The sequence below is a fragment of the Rhea americana genome, unplaced genomic scaffold (genome assembly GCF_003343005.1).
Source record: "Rhea americana isolate MKP2758 unplaced genomic scaffold, rheAme1 scaffold_57, whole genome shotgun sequence".
NCBI lineage: Eukaryota > Metazoa > Chordata > Aves > Rheiformes > Rheidae > Rhea > Rhea americana.
In genome coordinates this window covers 2,300,757-2,311,582 of record NW_028186723.1, presented here as the reverse complement: position 1 = coordinate 2,311,582, position 10,826 = coordinate 2,300,757, and the positions used below count along the sequence as shown (strand labels likewise).

General features: G+C 47.6%; 1 protein-coding gene across 2 annotated transcripts in view; it reads left to right on the top strand.

Moving 5' to 3' along the window:
* Nucleotides 1-10: 10 nt before the first annotated feature.
* The window catches only part of AFAP1L2 (actin filament associated protein 1 like 2), an 82,053-nt gene continuing 71,237 nt past the window's right edge, over nt 11-10,826 (top strand). For both annotated transcript variants that reach the window (XM_085319118.1, XM_085319117.1), the window contains exon 1: nt 11-142. In XM_085319118.1, the coding sequence (XP_085175244.1) occupies nt 127-142 (16 nt within the window). In that variant the 5' untranslated portion in view covers nt 11-126. The remainder of the gene's footprint in view (nt 143-10,826) is intronic.

Sequence of the window (10,826 nt, the reverse complement as noted above, 5' to 3'; positions counted from 1 at the left end):
GGGGGCGGGGCGGGCCGCGCCGGGGGATGCGGCGCCGCCGGAGTGAGAGGCTGCAGGACCGCGGAGCAGCGGCGCCGTGTCCCGGGAGCCCCTCGGCAGCCAGCGGGCTGTGGCCGCCCGGCCCCCATGGATAAATACAAAGGTGAGGCGGGCGCCACGCGTGTCCGTGTCCCGCGGCCCTGCCCTGCCCTGCCCGGCCCGCCAGGGTCTCGCCGTGACGGCGGGGGGAGCCCGTCCCGGGCGTGCCTGGGCCCGCTGTCCCCACGCGTGGGCAGCCGCGGCGCCTGTGGCGAGTGGGGCCAGCTGGGGGGCGGTTCGTCCGTGGCCGCGAGTGGGGCCGGGGGCAGGCTGCGGGGGCGGTCCGGGTCCCCGCGAGCGGGGCGGAGGTCGGCCGTGGGGGTCCCGGTCCCCGCGGGGGCGGCGCGCCTGTGGCRGGGGGCGCAGCTCGCGCGGGCCGGGGCGGTACCGGTGCGGGGGCTGCGCGACCCCCCGAGCCTGCCCCGGCGCTGGGCAGGGAGCAGCGGGGAAAGCTCGCTGCGCGCCGAGTCCGGTCTCGCCGCCTGAGCAGCGTCGCTTCGCCCTCCGCGGCCGCTGAGTTTCACTAACGCCTGCTCTGTTTCTCTCCCGAAACTGCCTGTCTGCACGGAGCCCCCCGTGCCTTCCCCGGCGTAGCGCGGCGGCGCTGCGGTGCGCCGTTCCCCAGCGCCCGCGGGCCGCGGAGGAGCTGGCGGCCGTCCACAGCCCTCCTGCTCCCGTACGGTCGGTCCCGCTGGCGCTTCCTGCGTGGTGGTGCGTGGTCACTGAGCACCGCCGGTCTGAAGTGCGTAGTGCGCTGGGCAGCTCTTAGGCTTCTTAAAGGTCGGCGGGGGCCGGCTGGGGCGGAGAAGGCGAGGAGGAGCGGCGTGCCCGGGCCTGGGGCGCTCAGGAGCACGTCGGCGCTTCTCGGCTTCCCCTGTTAGCCGCTGCGCTCGCAGGGCGCGCGGTCTGCAGTGAAACCTGCCTCTTCGGAGGAAACGCGGCTCGCCTGGGGGGGAGTGTGAGCTTCCCGAGGGGGGCACCGTCCCCCTCGCGAAGCTCAAACACCCGAGAGGAACTTAATGCTACACAGATACGTTACTTACTGACCCAGTTTGGACCTGTTGGCATCACACTGGCAAGATTTGGTTAGAACTRAGCAGAGGCACTCAAGCTGCATAACTTATGTTCATTATTTTTCTTTTTTTGATGGGGACTTATTATGCTAAGGCATAATATTTTTTCTAGGACTYTTATTTATTATGCTATGAGAGTAATTTAGTGTTCTGATGTGGTTGTTACCATATTGCCTGTTGCATTTTGATCTGTTCCTTACAGTTGATATTTTGCAGGTGTGATACTATTATTTATGTGATGGTAATATGCTATTAAAGATAATGATATAAATACTGTATAGCCTTTTTTTTCTGTACAATCCTATTCACTTCCAGTAGTATAGCAGTACATTCATTAAAACTCAGCTATGTTTTGTACATCATCTTCTTAAACATGCACACTGCTCCCTCAGAGCAGCAAGGATGTGTTCTGCAYATGTGTAATGAATAGCAAGTGCCATAGATTTGCAGACACTTGCTAGTGCTGTCTGTAGTATTGGTAACAAGTGGGTGTGTGGGAGCCAGCATGCAGTAATGAGGGTACTGAGGCATCTTAAGCTCTGCAGGGCAATTGCAGGTGATTGCAACAGCTGGTTTAATGGGGGAAGGTGAGGCTAGTACCAGCCCAGTGCAGGCACCTGGTGCTGAGCAGGAAGGCAGGGGGAGGGGCCAGGTTATATGTGAGAATTGGGAATCTTTGGGAGCAGGTGGAGAAAGCAATTAACTTATTACTCCTAATCAAGTACAGGGGATCTGTGGATATTTCTGGTGATCCATCTTAATGCATGGTTGGGATCTGCTGCTGCTGGCATGGTTAGTGTGGGATTCTTCATCCTTGCCACTAGCCGGGCTGAGCTCTTGTGCAGAAAAGTCCTGTCATGATAGAGAGCACAAAGAGCATTGTTGAGCAATATGCTGGTGCTTCAAGAGGAAGAATTTGACTCTTAAAATCTTTCCTGTTAGCTTAAAAAATAAAGGTTGTAAGCCTCAACAAACAGCACGACTCCTTTCCTTTAAACGTAGTCAGGGTGTATTTAATCCTGCCTCTTACCTGGGGCTCGCAAGAGGTGTCTCACCTCCTACTTCAAAGGCATGGTGAAATAACCACAGGAGGACTGTGGAGAGCTGGAGGAAGGCATGGGGGGGCATGGCCTGCAAGGTGACATCCAGGGGGTGAGAAGGGCTCTGGGCAGTTGGACTCCTATGATAGGAAGTGAAGGAAGGAATGTGAGCACTCCTAGGAGGAAGTTTCCTTTTCTAGTCTCTGCAAATGGAGATGCAAGGCAAGCTGCTGAGGAAGAAACTCATGTTAGGCTACAGGAGCTCAGAATGGTGGTCTTGCTGTGTGGCAGCCTCTCTTTYCTGCCAGACTGCAGTTAAGAGTCTCTTCTCCCTTTAGTGAAGATGGTATCTTTAAAGAAAAAAAGAAATCTATGCTCTCTTCATGATTTTAGAAGTGTGTATGAGGCATGAGGAGCAATAGATGCAACAGCCCAAGGAGACAAAAGAGAGACTTGCAGGGAACAGAGGGCGCATGTGAGCAAGAGGCAGTAGCTACACCCGCAGCCTGGTGCTGGAAATGACAGAGCTGCCTGACCTTGTTCCTCCTCTGTTTTTTGCAAGCACTCTCTCTCTTCCTTCCTCCATATTTTGTCTTTAAACATGAGATTCATGGAACTGTCCCATTTTGTGTTCATTGGTACAGCAGCACTGTGGCTCCTTGTCTGCTCCTTAACCTTGCATGTCAAACAAGGCTGGTTTGGCGTGATCTGTGACTGCATGTCTCCAGAGCCATGCCAGGGGAAAGAGGAGCTGAGTACACGGTGTTACTGATGAGGGGTGCGTTGGTGGCATRCTCGCCCATCTCCTACCTTGTGTTGAGACCTCTCAGACCAGCCCCTTGCCACTATGATCACAGGTGATTCTGCTGTGATATGACTTTACATGTACAATCCAAAATGTCAAATAATATGAACCTTGAGAAGTTTTTAAGACTGTTATTGTATTTTTAATTTTAGAGCTCTATAATGGAAATCAAAGACTCATTGCAGTCTAGTTGTTCAAAGAAGGGTAGTTAGCATTCTCGTTTTACTGCTTCTCTTAAGCAAAGATGCAAGCATTGCATTTCTTCTGATCTAAGGGTTTCCCAGGGCTCTGCAGGGCATTGCTGGTATTTGCAGTGCTCCCTGTAAGGAGTTTATAGAGAAGTTGTCCTCTTAACAGAAACAGAGTTTAGTGTAGAGATGGATTAAAATGGCAACTTGGTAGAAAGATGAGGTGCTAGCTTGCTTGTTTGCATATTTTACTCAAGGGGAGGGAGGAACATTGTATGGGTCTACCTGGGACTTTGTGCGCAAGGTTTATGCACATGTTTTAGCAAGTTCTTGCAAATACGAGGGATATGTTTGGGGTTAAACAGTAAAGCAGGGACAAGAATACAAGACAATAGCTCTGATAACAGTTTGAGGTCCCTTTTTAAAATCTAGTTAATCCGCAGTTGATTCATACTAACATGATCTAATTTATCTGTAAATGTATGTGGTTTCTCTAAAGCTGAGCGTCAACACAGCTGAAGTCAGTTGTCTTGGAGTAACTGGCAACTGGAGAAAACAGGGCGATGTATTGTCCTGTAGACCAAATCCAATACAAAACCAGATGAAAATCAGCATCCTGAGTAGCTATGTAACAGGTATAATAACTTGCACTTATGTAAGAGTGACCCTGCTGGGTTTTGGAGAAGGGAATGGACCCTGTTGGGGAAATAGCAGCAGGAGTGCAGAGTTGCTTACTCAGCAGAGACTTAGGAGATGAAACCTTTTTATGTGACTGAAGCCACAGCCCATTTCAATTACACATTTACCAGGTCCACCCTACCAAGCCATCCTACACAGTCATCCTTGCCTGTATATTATTTCTGTCTCTTCTAGCACAGCTGCATTCTTATGTAAACAGGGCAACCAAGGATGCTCAGAGTTGACTGTGTGTACATGTATCTCTGGTGTGTGTGTAACTGCCTGGCCTGGGGATGTTCCCTTTGCTGTCTTTTGAAATAGTTGCTGGGACTTGCCCCTGCACCTGAGACTAAGGTGCGGGAATCTGTGTGCAGCAAAGGGCAGTGGATGCAGCACGCCTTTAGTTTTGCTACTACTGTATCTGTGCCTGGTTTTGATCATTGAACAAGAYTGCTGGGAAACTGCTCCCAGAGCTATCAGTGCTCACAAGCTCTGAGCCTTTGGGCACCTGCTGGAGGCCGGCAGGAGCTTTGTGGCTTTTGCTGTGTGTCATTCAAGTCTTCCCGTAACTCTTCCACACCTTTGCTGCTCCCTTCCGCTGCCTGAAGCATGCTCTRTTTGCACTGTGCAACTGGGGGACCAGAGGTTCTGCATGTGAATGAATGTATTGTTCAGGGGCTTTCGCTGATCCTTTTCACTGAACACCCACAGCCCAGGAATACAAGGAGTGTCTATGCAAAAATGTTTGTACTGCTCTTCTTGGAGTATAGCACCCTCAGCTCCCAGCAGCAGCCATGGACTGGTGTGGTTCGACAGCCCACGCTCCTCCAGGCTCAGCTGTGCTGTACACCAAAGCACTGTAGGCTTTTGAATCTAAATTCTAGACATCTATCTGATCACKCCAAAATGTTTCTGTCTCAACATAGAGCACACGTTAAGGATCTAAATGGCTTGACTGAATTTCTTAAGACTTTATGGTAAACCCAGAACCTAAACCCCAAACTCCCTAATCTGTGGCCAGTGCCTCATCCATCCTGCCTGGATTGGAGGAAAATGCTGTTCACTTCAGAACTCCTTTTAAGTTTCAAAGTAACTTGCTGTTACCTCTGGAAAGGCAGGAGTACACTTGAGGCAGGGAAAGCCTATCCGGGCGATAGCAACCAGAGAGCCCAGAGCAGCAGGGAACACCGCAGAGGACTGGAAATCAATGAGGTGCACCTGTGAGAAAAGATGCAGAGCACGAACAGATGGGAGATGAATTTTCCTCTGTTCAACTGCCAGGTTGAAGCAAAAATCCGGACCTAACAAGTAAACTTGAGCCCAGTTGATAATCTGTGTGATGTTGTTTACTTGTCTAGGAAGCTATCACGTGAGCTTTTCTCTCAGGTCTGCAGACCAGACAGACTAGCCCAGGCAGTGCTGTCAGCACACCTCTGCCATTTAGGTGTGATTGACGTGGCCTTGCCATGAGGAGCTGCAGGTACAGATGCCAGCACTGCTGGCTWCTGGGCTGGAACCACTTGCTTGGTTCTGGCTTGAGAGGGAAGAGAAGTCCAGTGAATGGGTAAGTCCCTTGTTAGGAACTGGCAGAAAGCATTTTCATTGCTGTATTGCAATTTGAAGGAATGTAATTAAAGTTCTTGCTATGAGATATTGTAGATAGTAAAGCTTTCATGGACTGAAGAAATGACTGTACAACCTCACAAAAACTATTTTGAACTCTTCAGTAGGAAGATGCTTCTCTGTAACTGAAGTTCTTAAATCTTAAAACCCCTTAAAAGGGCAAGCTGAGATTTACCTGAGCACAGGATCCAGAGCTCTAGGAGAAAAAGTTTGAAACGTAAACACAAGTTGCTAGTGCTGGTAAAATGAGCCCTTTCTACATCCCTTGACTGTTCTTTGCATGCCCAGTAGCTGGTTTCTTAAACCTCTGCCAAGGTGCTGTTTGTGCTTTGTTGCAGGTAAAGCAGTGCTCTCCCTGTGCCTGCATGCACCCTTCTGCAGAACTGAATGACTTTCAAAGCAAAATGAGAGAATAACTGGGGCTGAATAGCATTGAGGCTGAGGAAGAAGTGACCGGGGTAGTGACTGGAGTAGTGAAACTTACGGCTGGTGGGCCAGGATCACTGTGAGAACAGCTGCTGCTAAAGGAGAAATGAGCTTTGTAATAATTACTGGCAAGAGAATTGACTTACTGTCTCTGCCGCGCTGCTGGCTGGGAGGTGGCAATGGTGTTCAGCTGTGGCAATGTAGGACCCACAGTATAGCAGAATCCTACCCAAGGGAGGCCCTGGGAACTGCGCTGGTTTGGCCTAAAGTTCAAAACATGAGGGTCAGCATTCACTGAAATACTTTTCTTTTTTCTTTTTTCTTTTTTTCTCTTTTTCCACTGACCTATTGCCTTCTTTGTGGGCAAGATTCCATAGAAAGCCTGTCTGATGATGGTTTGGTGTATGGCAACATTGTCTTCTGTTATAAACAGCCCTGTCTGGAAGTAAATATCTCAGAATTATGGGATTAGACTGAAACTCCCACATAGCATACAGATTTGGCTGCTTGAGATTTAATAAAGCCAGTATTTTTTCCCCTTGGGTAGACTGTGCTATGTCTTGCATAGAAGTTTTTCTGATATGTTCATCCCCCTTCCCCCCCCCCCCACCTTTGGATCTGCTTAGGTTAAAAACATAGTGAAAGGCTTATGAAAAGTCTGGGAAATAGAGATCCACAAGCCTTAGCTGGCAGTTCAGCCTGTGGGCTTCTTATTTCAGTGTGTGTGGGGAATTTGAATCTCTTGAGATAACCAGGAGCAGTAGCAACTCCCAGCACAGGGGTGATGCACATGTTTTCCCCAAGTGTTCTTGTGATTTAGGAGACTAAATCTTTTTTAAAAATTATATTTAGGCTCTAAGTCTGACTAATAATTAATGGATCTAGGCTTCTTCAAGCCAGCATTCTGTTTGAGTGAAGAGGTGGGCTGCTTAGCGGTTTGGAAGCTTTTTGAAAATGTTTACATAACACTTTGGCAGCAGTGCTTTCAAAGAGGTGGGCCTGAGCCAGGAGAGTCTTACAGCTCCTGCTTAAGTTGTGGCTTGAGACCTTCYGTCTCAGACTGAGTTAGATGGGGAGCAAGTTTTGGGTTGCTGATAGGATGAGATTGCCCTCCTGGAGCTTGCGTGTGCACTGAGGCAGCTAGCTTGGTCAGGTGATGATGGAAGGTATGTGTGCAGGCTCCCGTGTGCTGAGATAAGATGTCTGCAAACAAATCTCTGATCCAAAGTCATTCTGCAAGTCTCATTGTTTTTTATCATTACAAAGTCTTAGGAAGAAAGAGCTGGCTCACAGAGGACATGAGTTACCCAAGGCTTTTGCCATGTCACTAGTGGCTTAGCTGAATGTCTCTCCATGTCTGTAACTTGAGACTTTCTTCTGCTGAGGAATGTTGGTGGGCCAGCTGCAGCCCCACAGACTTCCAGCAGCTCCATCAACTTGTCATTTCTGTGGAGCAAACTACTGCAAACTCCCAGTGCCAGACAACTCCAGCTTTTGATGGGCCTGTTGCAAATGGGCTGAAATCAGTAATAATGTAAAGGGACACTCTAGTATCTGCTGGTAACAGGTATAYAGTCATGGTGGTCAGGTGGACAAAATGTATTGTGGCAAAAGACTGTAAATGCAGGAATCGGGGCTGCCCTTAAAAGTCAAGATGTGGCAAACCAGACTTTTGCAGTGACTTATGGTGGCTGGAGTTGCTCTGTCTCATCCATCCATCAGCAGCTCTTTCCCTGCTACTTGCCCAGGGAGTGTGTCCTGTCTCCTAAGTTCAAATCCAGTGTGTTCAGGAATATTTTGCATTTTACTACAACCTCTAAAAATGCGCCTTGTAGTCTTGGATGGTGGGAGTTTATGCTACTTTTATTGTCATGCTTCTTAGACTTCCTTATTGCCCTGGGGTGTACAGAATCGGGCAAAGAGTTGAGATTAAAACGTCCTGTTCCACATCTGTTATAGGATTGCTTGATTTTTTTGGCATCCGATTAAGTATGATAAAGCCCAATATGAGAAGAAAAGTGTTTAGTCTAATTGTACGCAATCTATAAAACAGCTAGATCATCTTTCTTTGGTGTAGTTAGCTGAGCTAAAGGATGGGGATCCACTTCGTCTAACTATAGCCAGGTTCTTGTTTTCTGCTGGAAATTCAGTGTGTGCACACATGCCTGTGTGTGACAGTATCCCTTTGTTCAATTTATTTGAAGTTATTTTGTGGAGATCACAGCAGCTGTCTGCTCTCATTGTATGCAGTGCTTGGTGCCTTGCTTGTGARGTTGGATGAGAGGTCTTAAAGTGTTCAGTAACTTGTTTGACTACCTAGTGGCCATATCCTCTGCTGAACCTTGCTCTCATGATGCCTAAAAAGAGAGAACTGTAAAATGGTGAAGAGGAGCTGTGTATGAAACTGCGTGAATCAGATCGGAGTGGAGATGGGATACAAAGCCAGCCAGTCTGGCAGGCTTTGCAACTCCCTGTGGGCTGTGAACCATCCTTCCAGAGGCCGAGACTGCAGCAGAGCCGGCTGCGTGCTGGGCAGGCAGGCTCTCAYGTCATCGTCTGTTGCTGCTAGGGTCTGGTAGCCCATGTTCGCGAGGCAGCACTGTGGCTACGTGCTTCTCCTGAATTTTGCAAGCCATGTAGATGGTTTACCTTATCTGAGACCTGTTATACTTGATGCCTGGGGCTGTAAGTGTGATCAGTGCTGGAGCTGTAGTGGCTTTTAGAGTTCAGTAACCTCACCCTTCTCTTCATATTAACAGTCACCAGTACCGTAGAGGAGTACAAAATCTGCAGTGACCTGTGGGTGGGCTCCCTGCCTCTCCTGGTGTCTGTGCTCATCCCTTTCTTCTGTGTTGCCCTTTTGTGTTGAGCAGCAGGCAGAGCTGAATGCTCTTGTCACTGATGTGCCGTGCCGCCTGTGTGCAGTCCTGGTATCTCTAAAAGCTGGTGACCTCTGGAACAAGCAATCTCAGCAGAGCAGCTTCTCGTGTGTGCTCGATCTCCTTCATCCTATCAATTCCTTGCTGTAACTCCTTTGGCTGGTCTATGAGGCAGCTTTAGGAAAGTGGAAGGCAGCACTGGAGTAACTTTGCTTGTCTTGATGGTCCTAATTAAGTGTTACTAGGTTTGTCTATAACTTAACTCCTCAGTGTTATGATGAGGTTAAAAATACAATGCCGTTTCTACACACCAAATGAGCCCGTTGCCTTTTGGCTGATAAGGACCCACGTTGTTGCAGGCCGAGTGCTGTTTGGGATAAGGAACAACCTAAGGGCATGCTGAGAAAGTGCAACCCAAATGTCTTCCTGGGTTTTAGAGGAGATGTGCTCACCTTCATACAAAATCAAAAAGCTGAGTTTCTTCTTTCTTGTACAAAATAAAGTCAACTTCCATGCCATTTAACACAGTATAGTTTGTAAATGATTTACTCTTGAGCTAAGCATAGTATAATTTTATATAAACACAGATTCTCGTTACTGTTTTAACTTTAGTCTTTCTGTTTCCAGTCATATTATTTGATACATGTAAGTGTGCATGGATGTGCAATGTCTTTCAACTTTCTAGCAGTGCCTGCTGATGATACCACTTGGTTGCCTAGAAGCCATGTCAATTTAATTTTCTTGCTGCAGGTAAAGCTTTGAAATTGTTCCCCTAGTGGAGACATGATGCTACTTTGTGGAATTAGGTTATCTTTCAGGTGCAGAAAGGAATTATTTGCTTGTTTGGTACTGATTGCCCTAATGCAATACTGTGCAGACAGTGGCTGATTCAAGTATATCCTTAAGTGTAACAATTTTTGCAAGCCAGGCATGGGTTGCAGCTGATTCCATGTGGCTTCTAAGGCCTGGTTTAGTAAATTGATCTTTATGTATGTATTTATGCTAACCTATATTTTGAGTTTTCTAGGATACTGAATTGTAATTCCTTCTCTGATTTTGATCTACAGATACTGAAATGTTAATGTAGTCTGTCATCTGAGTGTTTAGATCATGGTAGATAGTCACCCTTTTAGCTCAGCAGGCTCTTGTGATGTGTTTTCTTTCTTTCTTTCTTTCTTTTTTTTTTGCCTGTATATGCCAAAATACTGATCAGCCCAAATATATAAGCCACAGTAACCTACTTATATATTAAATCAGTGTAAATTGGTAATAAATGAAGCAAAACAGACCTGAGTGAGAATGCAGTTGGTTTAAGTCTGTGTCTRTATTGGGAATTTGTACTGGTTAAGCGAATTCAATTTAGTTCTCAGATCAGCCTGTTTAAACAGATGCACTCCCCTACCAGAAGAGATCTATTCCTGGAAATTGAAGTGGGAGTTGTAGGGGGGAGTGGAAAGGGAAGGAAAATGGCAGTCAGGATTCTCACAGGTTATCACAGACCCCAAATTCCCTTGTCTGGCTAAGAATGGAAACAAGTGCTCTCTAGACCCAGGAGGATCAGCATTCCCAACAACAGAATGATTTATTTCCAATTCTGTTAGCTCGCTAGACTGGTCAAACCAAAACAAATGACAGTCTTATCACACCCTTTAGAACTGAATATAGAGCAAGCTTTGGGCAATGCTGGGGCTGAAAAACCCRTGGCCGCTTCAGGGAAGGGGTGCGGGCATACGTGCTGGTCAGGCGTCTGCACCTCCTGCAAGCCCAGCCTGCTCCGCGCACACCTAGTCTGGGTCCAGGGCCAGCACCCATGGTTTGAATTTGGCTGAAACTTTTTAAAACGGCCTGGGATTTAATTTATCTTCCTCCCCTTTACCCCAGACTGGCTACATTATTTAAGTGAAAGAATTGAGGGAACATTAATGTTATTCCCCTTAGGTTATGTGCTTTTTCATTTGCTGGTGATATCATTTCAACTATGATGATTCTTCTATTTTTGTGGCAGTTGGTTACAAATACCACAGGAATTTCAAAGC